Source organism: Cokeromyces recurvatus (assembly GCF_025118155.1).
Source record: "Cokeromyces recurvatus strain NRRL 2243 chromosome Unknown BX663scaffold_47, whole genome shotgun sequence".
NCBI classification, from domain to species: domain Eukaryota; kingdom Fungi; phylum Mucoromycota; class Mucoromycetes; order Mucorales; family Mucoraceae; genus Cokeromyces; species Cokeromyces recurvatus.
Window position 1 is genome coordinate 27,402 of NW_026251433.1, and position 11,301 is coordinate 38,702.

Consider the following 11,301-nt stretch of genomic DNA (forward strand, 5'->3'; position numbering starts at 1 on the left):
GGATGGAATTCAAAAGTAAATGTGTTAATATTGGATTAGAGTAATATCACAATTATTAGCTTGCTATTACCCTTTTGTTCTATGAAACACTTTCAACCCGCTGAACTGATATGATTGAAAGTCAAAATAATGCTCTTGTTAGCCCCCCCATTGTCCTCTATTAATGTCAATCATACGGGATTTAATACGCCTATCTTCATGCGCTTTTTATGTACAAACGGTTTGTTCACAATTAGACTATGGCTTTAGCTATTCATCCATTTACCTCATTTCAATATATCAAATTTGGTGATATCCAAAATCAATATTTTCAAAGAATCTCTAGTGGCTCTAATCTTTCCCTTTATACAAGTTTTGCTTCACTTAACAAAACTTCTTGGAACTCATATCTCAACAAGGAAATTTGAATAGTACACTCTTTCTAAAACCCTCTCTTATGGAAATTATGCCAGTCCAAGATATGATAAGTAATTCAAACACTTTTACACTTTCAATAAATAAACAAAGTGAACACTCAGATTAACTCTAGATGGAGGAGAAGAAGTTTTCTTTTCTTTTCCTTTGCAGACCTACCGTCTTCACAGATCTAATCTTATCTTATGGTTACCTATACTATGTGTCGAATGCAATAAATGTCTAATGTGGGCTTCCAAATGAATACACTACACTAGCTATTGTCCACATCATCCTCAAGATTATTACCTACCCAAACAGCTTACAATCATATACTTACAAATGTATCATAGATTACTATTGCTCAAAATTCTATAAATAATTCCTTTGCTCTTCCTTATAGACCATCTCATCTCAAATAATTAACCAATTCGATAGCCCATCTTATGTATCTTTTTTTTTTTTTTTTTTTTTTTTTTTTTTTTTTTTTGCATTTAACTTGATTACCTTCATCGCAACAAGTCGATATCTTCTTGTTTACTCAACCCTGAGGAAACGTCTTTAGATTAGTTTCCAACTCTCCTACTACAAAGAGCTAGTTTTATTCTTATTTACCTTGCACTATCCGAATCGTGGCTCTCAACAAAGACTTTAATTTCAATTTTAAAAACGGGAATTCAAAACTATCAAAAAAGAAATTAAAAACAAAACAAAAAAAAAAAGATTTCGAATGAATCAGTTTATGCAGAAAGTACAATGATGACTGATATAAACAAGTGAAATAGCATGGTGATATATCAGTGAACTTGTGTCAAGATAACGTTTCGTAGCATACTAATTATGTTATTGCAAAAAAGAAAAGAAAGGAAAAGAAAAGAAAAAATTCATTACGTAATTATTAGGAAAAAACAATAACAAGATTATTATTTTTTTTTTTATACAACTTGCTCATGTATTGAAGATTCATTGTCCGCTATTTAACTTTTCAAGGGAATTATTGGCAACTTGTTTCTTTCTTTTTTTTCCTTTTTTCTATTATTATACAAATTATATTTTAAAAATGAGTTTTTTGTAAGTCATCAATAATAAAACAAGAAATCAAAGAAAGACTCATATTTTATTTTGTCCTTTAGATCAGAATTTAAAAAGAATTTAAATAGAGCTGGTCAAAGCGTAAGGATAACACAAAACAAATAGTGTTATACAAACTAAACTTTTCAACAATGTGTATATAGATTAAACAAAGAACAGGTGGTAACGATAGAACAATTGATAGTGAATTTGAAGAAGAATATGAAAGATTCAAGACGTAATTATTAAAGAAACATGAACTTACATTATTCAAATTTTGTTAACGCGAATTTACATAAATTTTAGTCTCGAAAAAAAATCTGAAAAACTTGCGAAGGAAGCAAAAGGTTATCTTGATTCAATAAGAGGTAAAAATAAATAAATAAAATAAAATAGAATTATGTATATTTGATAAATAAAACTCATATATGAAAAATAGCTATGACAACTGCTCAAGTCCGTATCACTCAAACAATAGAGCATTTTTATGACGAAACTGCACCTATGGGACAAGGTGGTGTTGAATATAAACGAGTCATTGAAAAGTTAGATGAAGAAGCAAGAACTAATTTGGTAAGGAGTTATTAAAATAAGACTTATATTAGTTTATACTGAAATATGACTTAAAATAGGATTCAACTTATCGTACTACTGTACTTGAACCATTAAGTAGATTTTGTTCCTATTTCCCTGAAGCAAATGAAGCTATTAAGCGACGTCAAAAGAAATTATCGGATTACGATTCTTCAAGAGCTAAGGTTAGAAAGTTAGTTGATAAACCAAGCGAAGATCCTCAAAGATTACCAAGAGTAAAGACAATACATATATATAATGTTTATATATAATGTTAATAGTTTAACAATAATACATGTATAGGCTGAACAAGAAGCTAATCTGGCTAGGGAAATGTATGAAAACTTGAATACAATCATTGTTAATGATTTACCAAAATTGATTGAATTAAGAGTACCTTATATTGACCCTTCATTTGAAGCACTTGTCAAGTCACAATTAAAGTTTAGTCAAACAAGTTATGAACAATTAGAAGGTTTAAGGCATTATTTTCCTCCTAGCACTGAAGAAGCTGATCGTCGTGTAGATGATATATTACAACAAATGCGTGAGTTAACCATTTGTGGTAATTTTTAACCTCTTTAAATAAAATATATATATATATATCTATAATAATAGTAATAAATAACTTCTCCCTTTAACGTCTCATAAGCATATACTTTAGAATAAAAATAATATCACATCATAGTTTACTTTTGTCTATTTAGAAAAAAGTCTTCCAGTTAGTTCAATCATATACTCTTCTTGACTCATTTAAAGGTGATTCTTCTTTAATAAATTTTTAATTATACGTAATTACCACATGAGTGTGACTTGAGTTTTGAAAATACTTGATATTTTTTCACTCAAATGGACATAGTTATCTTGGTGAATTTTCAACTTGTTCAAAGTAGACCCATCCATAATGGAAAGAAGGAAATAGCTTCTGTCGGAGAAAGAATAATTTCCCTTGAGATGAAGAGGGATTTTTTTTTTTCATGCTATTCTTCTGAGAAACTTTTTCTTTTTCTTTTCTCTCTCTCTCTTATTATTTTGCATGTGTATTTTATTTTGGACAGTAGACAATCATCCTAAATATCGATTGTAAAGTAATGAATAAATATATATATATATATAAATGATATAAATGAATGATAATATGTGTATGTATACATGCATATATATAATTATATACAAAGTATTTTTGCTAGTAATCGTGACGAATTTTTAAAACGACCTACAGCAAGAGCTCATTTCTGGGATGAACCTCACCAGAATGTATTAGCAGGAATAGATCTCGAGTTTAATTCAGGGGACCAACAACTAAAGAATGGTACCTGGTTAGGTATCACTCGACAAGGTCGTTTCTCAGCATTAACAAATTATAGAGAACAAAACTTTCGAGGTTCAATTTCTCGAGGTGTTTTGGTCAGGGACTTTTTATGGAGTTCAGATTCAGTTCATGCATGTTTAGACAACCTGTATGAACATCGAAATGATTATGGAGGTTTCAACTTGATTCATTTTGATTTTAGCAAAGATCCAGTTGAAATGGCCTATCTTTCAAATCGAGAAAACCAAAATAGAATTGATTTGAAACCTGGTGAAATATATGGTACCCTAATAAATATCTATATGAATCTTCTTTATGAAAAAAAAAAAAAACTAACATTCAATTTATTAAAGGAATTTCAAATTCTGTCTTGAACAATCCATGGACAAAAGTAATAGAAGGGAAGAAACTATTTGAAAATATCATTAAAAAGAAAGTGAAAGTGAAAAAGAGTTAATAGATAAATTATTCTGTCTATTGAGGTAATTAAATCTGCCTTTTCTTCTTCTTCTTCCTAATTTACTCCTAACAAAATCTTCGGATATATATGTATATATATGTGTGTGTGTCTATGATATAGTACAACAAAGCCAATGACGAATGTTCAGGATATGCAACGCATATTTGATGACCTTAAAGAACGTATATGTATACCACTATTCGAATTTCCAGAATGTCCTGGTGTAAAAGATCTTTCTTATGCTACAAGAACAAGTACTATTGTATTAATAGATTATGATAATAACGTTACCTTCATTGAACGTTTATGGCGTGATGAAAATGACCTTACACTTTTTAATCCTGAAAATTATAATGATGTCATTTATCACTTTAAGCTGGAAAAATAGGACGCCAACATAAGTGAATCATGTAATATATAATAATAAAAAAAATTGGAGTATACTTTTTTTTGATTGGCTATTTATTTATTTTTTTTAATTTCATGATTTACACGTGAAAATAAAATAAATGGGGTCTGGTCTATCATAATTACATGAATATGATGTCGTTGCTAACCAAAAAAAAAAAAAAAAAAAAAAAGGACCCTTAAATAATTTATTTATATAGATGAAGAATGAACACTATTGGATGAGGATGGTACAGAAGGTGAAGGATGTGATATAGATAATGGTATTTCTGCTTGCACTTGAGGAGATAATAATAAAGGAGAAGGAATGGCAGATGCGGTGGCGAGTGTGGAGGAGTTAGAAGCTTCTAGTTCATCAAAAGACAATAAAAGAGGTAATAGCATTAAATCAACATTTTCATAAGATACATTACAACACATGGATATCAGTCGTTTATACTCTTGATGTCGTTTACTCGGTGTTCGTAATTTAAGTTGTATTAGTTGCTCTGTATTTCTCTTTCTATTTTCTTGTAATTGTTTTAACCTTTCTAATAAGACTGTAGGATCTGATTCAGGATTTTGATTTTCCTTTTTAAATTCGGATATTAAATTATTAATACTTTCTTTTTGAATCTTTAATGTTTGTCTTTTTAAAAGCTTAGAAAGTCTTTCAGATCCTTGTTCAATGACTTCTAACTTGGACGGATCATATTGAATCTGTTCAAATGTATGTTGAGTACCGACTAAACGTTTCTTGACAAGTTCTAAATCTTGTCTCTTTTCTTTTATAAGTAGTTCCTTTTGAATTAATTCTCGTTCATAATTTTCAGTAAAACTATTAAATAACTGGGATTCCATAGAAAGATGCGGTGAATGTTGATGGTATTGAGAATCAAGATTATTATTATTATTATTACTGAGAATTTCTTTAAATAATCCTTCCACTTTATGCCGTAATTTCGTCCTTGTTATCAATTCATGTCTATTATTATGACGCATAGTATTATTATTAACATTTGTCTCATTTCCTATCGTGTCGATATGATGAGAAGAGAATCGATTCAGTTGAATAGGGCAATATCGATTGATATGGCTGCTGCTACCCTTTTCTATTTCATTTATATATTCTCTAGCTGTCATGCCTTCTTCATTCATAATTTCTGTACTTGCTCCTGCATCTATCAATAATTTAACTAATTTTTTATTTCCAATTTTTGCAGCAATTGATAATGCTGTATCACCATAAACATCTTGCACATTTAAGATGGATACTAATTCAGTGTGATCACTACTCAAGGTCTCTATTAAACATTCCATATAATATCTTGAAGCATGAACTTTCCCCTTCCAACTAGCTGTCGCTGCTACATGATGAAATACTGTTTGATCCTTTTTATCAATGTTAAATATCGTTTTCTTCAACATGCCAATTAAATAAATAAATGATTTTGCATCAAAATTATTTGTAAATAATACAGATCGCATCAGTGCTGTTTGTCCCTTATAATTGACACGATAAATATCAGCACCTAAATTGATTAAAAGACTGACAAGTTTTAACCTTCCCATAGCAGCTGCCCAATGAAGACTTGTGTGTCCTTCATCATCAATAATCACATTGACATCTAAATCCATAGGTGGCCGTAGTAAGATGGCTGGAATGCCTGTATCATCTGAGATAAAATATTGTAATAACTGTTGAGCATAACTACGCTCTGGTCTATCAAGAGTGTCATTATTCTCTTGATTATCAATTAATAACTCTTCTTCCAAATTAAATGCTTCAATCAAAGGACGTGCTCGCTTCCTCCTTGAATGATTTATATTATTCATCTCTCCTGATTCATTAAATGATCGATCATTTGCAATAAGATTGAATGGTGTGTTATCCAACTCATGATTAAAGTGAAGATTAGAATCTAATAAGAGGCTCTCGTTAGTTGTTAAATGTTTAGTAAGGAGCTTTTTCCTCTTGGGTGTTGTAGATCGTGGTTTTCTAGGCCGTGTAGAAGCTAGTGTTGAATGCTTAGGAGCTAATGGAGGACTTTGATCACCTTTCACAAAATCGAAAATAGGTCGTAATAAACTATCCACTTTATAATGTTCAGCTAATGCGACTCCTCTTTCAAAAGGAACCCAAGTACCTTATTATTATTTTGTAATAATTAGTTGACTATTATTTTACACTAACAAATCATATATATATATGTATATAAAACAAACAAATAAGATTTGTTTATAAAGGATTATATATACATAAAGAGCATATATACATACATACTTATATATACATATATATACGCTTTATCCTTCTATACCTCTTTATTTACCTTGATATTTGCCATAACCACCTTGTACTTTTTCATGTTCACCTGTTTGCACTTCTCTTTCCAAGATTCGAGTTCTTTGAGGTTTATCGAATTCAGCTACCTTTAAGATCTGTGTAGCATTTAAATAAGAATCAGATCTTCTTTTCATGACTGCCACATTCTTACACATAAATTCATACACAGGCACACCTGAATATGTTGCTTTATATATTTGTGCCATATTTAATATATTTTATTATGTGTATAAACAACAATAAAAAAAAAAATGGTCTGCTAATCAAACAAAAAAAAAAGTTTTTCCAGCTTTATAGTATTCTACTAAATATGTATTTAGTCTGCCAATGAAACCACGTGCGCTTCTTATTTTTTTTTTTTTTTTTTTTTTTTTTTTTTTTTTTTGATAATTGATAAAAATCATTTTCTTAGTACTCCCTCCCCTTTTTTTTCCTCTTTTTTTTTTTTCTTAATTTATTCATCATTAACAAAAAATGTCATCTACAACAGGCATAGAAGGTCAAACAAATACACTTAATGCTACTTTAAATGGAAAGCCAAAACAAGTTAAGCTTGTCTTATTAGGTAAATAAATGAAAGAAAGAGGGTGAAAAAAAGCTTACAATTTTTTTTTTTTTTTTTTTTTTTTTTTTTTTTTTTTTTTTTAAATGTGTTTATTATAGGTGAATCTGCAGTAGGAAAATCTAGTATTGTTCTTCGATTTGTTAACCGAGAATATATTGAAAATAGGGAGCCTACTATTGGTGGTAAGGATTAGGAGTTGATACATTTTTATGGTGTAGACTTTTTTTTTTTTTTTTTTTTTTTTTTTGTTAAAAAAATTCTATTCTATTATTTTTATTAGCTGCCTTTTTAACCCAAAAGTGTGTCTATCAAGACCGAACTATTAAGTTTGAAATTTGGGATACAGCAGGACAAGAACGTTTTCATTCTCTGGCTCCTATGTATTATCGTAATTCTCAAGCAGCTATTGTGGTTTATGATATTACGAAGGCAGTAAGTGTATCTACTGTTCACTGCTTTATTAAAGACTAAATAAGATAATATATATATATATATGTGTAGCTGACACTTGATAAAGCCAAATCATGGGTAAAAGAATTGCAAAGACAAGCTAATACAGATATTGTTATTGCTTTAGTTGGTAATAAACTTGATCTATGTGATCAAGACGAAAATGAACGTCAAGTACCTAAAGAGGATGCACAAGCATTTGCAGATGAGGCAGGCCTTTTGTTTTTCGAAACGAGTGCCAAATCAGCTCAAAATATAGATAATATCTTTACTGCTATTGCAGCAAAGATACCATTGGAAAATAATCACACATCAGGAGGAAGTGGAAGAAATATGGGTGGATTAAGAACAGGTCTTCAAGGCAATGGTGGAGGAATTAATTTAATGCAGCAACCTTCTATTGAAAATTCAAATGCATGTGCCTGCTAGAAATAAATAAATAAATACCCTGCCTTACATATATCCTTATATATCAGTCATATACAAAATAAAAAAAATAAAAAGCATTATTATATCTCTATTTATTACAAGTGTCTATTATAATTAAATTAATCCTCGGTTGAAATGACTTTACAGAAACCTGTCTTTTCGTCCTTTACAACTTTAGATCTTCCTTCAGCCAAATCAGCAACTACCTTTTTAATTTCTTCAAAGGAGTCAAAACCAATATAAGGAATATCATGACGATCACAATAAGTCACCAAATCTTTACCATTTCTAGCAAATAAAAGATCAGCATTTCTAGCAGCAGAGATATCTGAGACACCATCACCACAAAACACAAAAATAGTATTAGGAGGAGCTGTTGCACGAGCCTTTTCTAAAGCTGTACAAAATCAATCTTATTAGTATCATGTCAAAAGAAAGAAAGAAAACGTGTGCTTTCAATTTATCCATTCATACTTTACATCTTGATTTATCATTGCCAAATGGACTATTATTTTTTAAAAGAAAAAAAAAAAAGGAAAAGAAAAGAAAATAAGCATAGATGCCATGACGCTTGTTGTGCTATTCTAATAAATAAATAAAACTACTTACGTATCATCAATGTAGATAATTTCCCATTTTCTACCTTCAATTCTACCATTGTTTGCAATGATTTCAATTTCATTCGCTTTTTCACCCAAATATTTGACAAGCACTTTATGAATCAATGGTTTTATACCGCTAAATTATTAAAAAAAAAAGGTTTACAAATCTATTCTGTCTTCCCGAGATTTACAAGTCAATAATACCTGCTAACAATCGTAACTGGGAAATCATTTTCTTTACAAAAATCATAAAATCCAGGAAAACCAGGATCAACACTACATTCTTTAATACGAACAATAAATAAGAGTTAAAATTTATATCCTTTTTGTAAAATAATAATAATGATTTTTACTGCTTAAATATTCGTCCCAAGCTTCTTCCCAAGTCAATGTACAGGCATCCCACATTTGCCAAACAGCATCCCTTTCATATACATAAGTTGAATGTTATCGTATTCATAAATTTCCACGCTCTATTTCATAAATAGAGTCTTACCTGTAGCTTATTTCATTATTCATAATTTTATGTTCTAGCATTTTTCTTTTCTCCGTTCCCATACAACGAGGATCATCAATGATCAAGACACCCGTATCTTGAGCCAAAAAAAAAAAAAAAAAAAAAAAAATTATATTCCATACTAATTTACTATAAAAGTTCTAAATTCAATCCACCTTTATATTTTGTATACCTTCAATAGATAAAGTTCCATCAAAATCGGTAAATACTTGAATATTGACTTTAATGTCCTTTGAAGGCATGTTTATTGTTTATTAACAGAAAAAAAAAAAGAAAAAACAAAAGGAAAAGGAAAAAAGAAAAAAGGATTGTGAAACATATCTAATAATTAAAATAATAACCTGAATATGACAAAAAAAAAGTTTTTTTTTTTTTTTTTTTTTTTTTTTTTTTTTTTTTTTTTTTTTCAAAATAAATAAATTTGAAAGGAACCAAGACATAGCCTTACTTTTTTTTTTTCTTCTTCTACTATTATTCCTACTCTTATTTTTTTTTTAAAAAAAAAAAGAGGTACTAAAATTTGATTATATTAAAGGGTTTTATTTATTTTATTTTTTCTGTTGGACAAATTATATGCATTTTTTTTTGAATGAAAGAATTGCTATGGCATAGTTATAAAATGCATTAAAAAAAGGGTCATTTCAATAGATATTAAAACAGTCACATTTTTTTTTCTTTTATAAATTTTTTATTAAAAAAAAAAAAGCATTTTGACATTTTAAACATATTAAAAAAAAAAAAGATGCGTAACCTTGTTGTATTTGGTGGCTCTTCACATCCTGAGTTTACAGAAAAAGTATGCAGCCATTTAGGTATTCCACCTGGAAAGACACGTTTAAGCAAGTTTTCGAATAATGAGACCAGTGTAGAAATGAAAGAATCAGTTCGTGAACAAGATGTATATATTATTCAAAGCGCATGTGGCAATGTCAATGATAATTTCATTGAATTACTCATCATGATAAATGCATGTAAGATAGCATCGGCCAAGCGTATTACTGCCGTTATTCCTTGTTTCCCTTATTCTCGTCAACCTGATGTTCCCTTTAAACAGTCTGGAGAACCACTTACATTTTTGCCTCCCCAGACTCCTCTATCAGAACAACCTCCTAGTAAACCAGAGGAGGATATGTCGAGTCAATTATTACGTAAATTGGGTCAAGCTGCTATGGACCAACAAGAGGCCGAGAAAAAGGGAAAAGAAGAGAAAGTCCCTTATCGTGAATGGCGTGCTCGTCCAGGCGTTTTAATCGCAGATCTTTTAACTTGTGCAGGTTATATATCATACATGGGATATCTATATCTATATATAAAAAAAAAGATGGTAAAAAAAAAAAAATTAATCTGATATACTTAAATAATATATAGGAGCGGATCATATCATTACTATGGATCTTCATGATGCACAATATCCTGGTTTCTTTGATTGTCCTGTTGATAACCTTACCAGTTTATATACTGCCATTAATTATATTCGTTTAAATATTCCTGATTATTCAAATGCCATTATTGTTTCTCCTGATGCAGGTGGAGCCAAAAGGTATATACATGTATAAAGATTGTATATAATTCATTTTAAATTTACCTTTATATTACATATTTATATGTAAAAAAGAGCCACCGCTATTGCCGAAAAATTATGCATGGATTTTGCACTAGTACATAAAGAACGTCCTAAAGTTCATTCTCAAAAGAGAGAATCTATCCTTGTGGGTGATGTTCGTGGACGTAACTGCATTTTAATTGATGATATTACAGATACTTCATATACCATCACAAAGGCAGCTCGTTTATTAAGAGAAAAGGGAGCTCGTAAGATATATGCGCTCGTCAGTCATGCTATCCTTTCTGCTGATGCTGTAAATCATATTGATCAAAGTGCTATTGATGAACTTATCGTTAGTAACTCATTACCTCAAGATCAACATATTAAAAACCCAAAGATAAAGGTCTTTGATGTCACTCCACTCTTTTCTGAAGCTATTCGTCGTACTCACTTTGGTGAATCTCTTTCTCGATTATTTGAAGCTTAATTTTTTCTTTTCTTTACTTTTTTTTCTTTTCTTTTTTTTTTTAGGAATTAGAACTTATAGAATAAGATACACACATGCATACAATCCACCAATTCAACCTCATTTTTTCACAACATAGACCATATGACAAATAAAAAAAAAAAATAGAATAAATAGAATAGA

General features: G+C 29.6%; 6 protein-coding genes across 6 annotated transcripts; 4 read left to right on the forward strand and 2 right to left on the reverse strand.

The window, feature by feature from the left end:
* The first annotated feature begins 1,406 nt into the window (after positions 1-1,406).
* On the forward strand, positions 1,407-2,701 carry BX663DRAFT_526520 (BAR adaptor protein Hob3). Its single transcript, XM_051529910.1, has 7 exons — positions 1,407-1,464; positions 1,527-1,566; positions 1,629-1,702; positions 1,771-1,832; positions 1,904-2,037; positions 2,097-2,273; positions 2,341-2,701. Exons 1-7 carry the CDS (start codon positions 1,454-1,456, stop codon positions 2,611-2,613), a joined length of 771 nt encoding a protein of 256 aa, XP_051377921.1. The 5' UTR covers positions 1,407-1,453; the 3' UTR covers positions 2,614-2,701.
* Positions 2,702-3,039: 338 nt separating this feature from the next.
* BX663DRAFT_526521 (NRDE protein-domain-containing protein) lies at positions 3,040-4,257 on the forward strand. The gene is made up of 4 exons (XM_051529911.1): positions 3,040-3,120; positions 3,216-3,631; positions 3,703-3,785; positions 3,940-4,257. Exons 1-4 carry the CDS (start codon positions 3,074-3,076, stop codon positions 4,195-4,197), a joined length of 804 nt encoding a protein of 267 aa, XP_051377922.1. The 5' UTR covers positions 3,040-3,073; the 3' UTR covers positions 4,198-4,257.
* A 120-nt stretch (positions 4,258-4,377) lies between these two features.
* On the reverse strand, positions 4,378-6,791 carry BX663DRAFT_526525 (uncharacterized protein). Its single transcript, XM_051529912.1, has 2 exons — positions 6,530-6,791; positions 4,378-6,343 (listed from the first exon to the last, which is right to left on the reverse strand). The coding sequence occupies exons 1-2, from the start codon at positions 6,747-6,749 to the stop codon at positions 4,410-4,412; spliced, it is 2,154 nt and encodes a 717-aa protein (XP_051377923.1). The 5' UTR covers positions 6,750-6,791; the 3' UTR covers positions 4,378-4,409.
* Positions 6,792-6,978: 187 nt separating this feature from the next.
* Positions 6,979-8,078, forward strand: BX663DRAFT_526527 (rab-protein 5). Its single transcript, XM_051529913.1, has 4 exons — positions 6,979-7,108; positions 7,207-7,290; positions 7,389-7,540; positions 7,610-8,078. The coding sequence occupies exons 1-4, from the start codon at positions 7,018-7,020 to the stop codon at positions 7,985-7,987; spliced, it is 705 nt and encodes a 234-aa protein (XP_051377924.1). The 5' UTR covers positions 6,979-7,017; the 3' UTR covers positions 7,988-8,078.
* BX663DRAFT_526529 (HAD-like domain-containing protein) lies at positions 8,052-9,378 on the reverse strand. The gene is made up of 7 exons (XM_051529914.1): positions 9,279-9,378; positions 9,086-9,182; positions 8,943-9,013; positions 8,794-8,872; positions 8,597-8,725; positions 8,467-8,492; positions 8,052-8,384 (listed from the first exon to the last, which is right to left on the reverse strand). The coding sequence occupies exons 1-7, from the start codon at positions 9,346-9,348 to the stop codon at positions 8,107-8,109; spliced, it is 750 nt and encodes a 249-aa protein (XP_051377925.1). The 5' UTR covers positions 9,349-9,378; the 3' UTR covers positions 8,052-8,106.
* Positions 9,379-9,838: 460 nt separating this feature from the next.
* On the forward strand, positions 9,839-11,237 carry BX663DRAFT_526533 (phosphoribosyltransferase-like protein). The gene is made up of 3 exons (XM_051529915.1): positions 9,839-10,380; positions 10,475-10,646; positions 10,722-11,237. Exons 1-3 carry the CDS (start codon positions 9,849-9,851, stop codon positions 11,137-11,139), a joined length of 1,122 nt encoding a protein of 373 aa, XP_051377926.1. The 5' UTR covers positions 9,839-9,848; the 3' UTR covers positions 11,140-11,237.
* Positions 11,238-11,301: the final 64 nt, after the last annotated feature.

Bases quoted from the DNA above. Each gene is read 5' to 3' on its own strand.
- BX663DRAFT_526520 (XM_051529910.1), top strand. The intron at 1,833-1,903 runs GTAAAAATAAAT...TATGAAAAATAG, and splicing joins TTATCTTGATTCAATAAGAG to CTATGACAACTGCTCAAGTC. The intron at 2,038-2,096 runs GTAAGGAGTTAT...GACTTAAAATAG, and splicing joins AAGAAGCAAGAACTAATTTG to GATTCAACTTATCGTACTAC.
- BX663DRAFT_526529 (XM_051529914.1), bottom strand. From the start codon at position 9,348: ATGCCTTCAAAGGACATTAAAGTCAATATTCAAGTATTTACCGATTTT. The intron at 9,014-9,085 runs GTAAGACTCTAT...TGTATATGAAAG, and splicing joins AATAATGAAATAAGCTACAG to GGATGCTGTTTGGCAAATGT. The intron at 8,726-8,793 runs GTATTATTGACT...TTAATAATTTAG, and splicing joins CCAGTTACGATTGTTAGCAG to CGGTATAAAACCATTGATTC.
- BX663DRAFT_526525 (XM_051529912.1), bottom strand. From the start codon at position 6,749: ATGGCACAAATATATAAAGCAACATATTCAGGTGTGCCTGTGTATGAA. The intron at 6,344-6,529 runs GTAAATAAAGAG...AATAATAATAAG, and splicing joins TGGTTATGGCAAATATCAAG to GTACTTGGGTTCCTTTTGAA.
- BX663DRAFT_526533 (XM_051529915.1), top strand. From the start codon at position 9,849: ATGCGTAACCTTGTTGTATTTGGTGGCTCTTCACATCCTGAGTTTACA. The intron at 10,381-10,474 runs GTTATATATCAT...AATAATATATAG, and splicing joins AGATCTTTTAACTTGTGCAG to GAGCGGATCATATCATTACT. The intron at 10,647-10,721 runs GTATATACATGT...TATGTAAAAAAG, and splicing joins GATGCAGGTGGAGCCAAAAG to AGCCACCGCTATTGCCGAAA.
- BX663DRAFT_526527 (XM_051529913.1), top strand. From the start codon at position 7,018: ATGTCATCTACAACAGGCATAGAAGGTCAAACAAATACACTTAATGCT. The intron at 7,109-7,206 runs GTAAATAAATGA...TGTTTATTATAG, and splicing joins AGTTAAGCTTGTCTTATTAG to GTGAATCTGCAGTAGGAAAA. The intron at 7,291-7,388 runs GTAAGGATTAGG...TATTTTTATTAG, and splicing joins TAGGGAGCCTACTATTGGTG to CTGCCTTTTTAACCCAAAAG.
- BX663DRAFT_526521 (XM_051529911.1), top strand. From the start codon at position 3,074: ATGTGTATTTTATTTTGGACAGTAGACAATCATCCTAAATATCGATT. The intron at 3,121-3,215 runs GTAAAGTAATGA...TTATATACAAAG, and splicing joins AATCATCCTAAATATCGATT to TATTTTTGCTAGTAATCGTG. The intron at 3,632-3,702 runs GTACCCTAATAA...AATTTATTAAAG, and splicing joins GAAACCTGGTGAAATATATG to GAATTTCAAATTCTGTCTTG.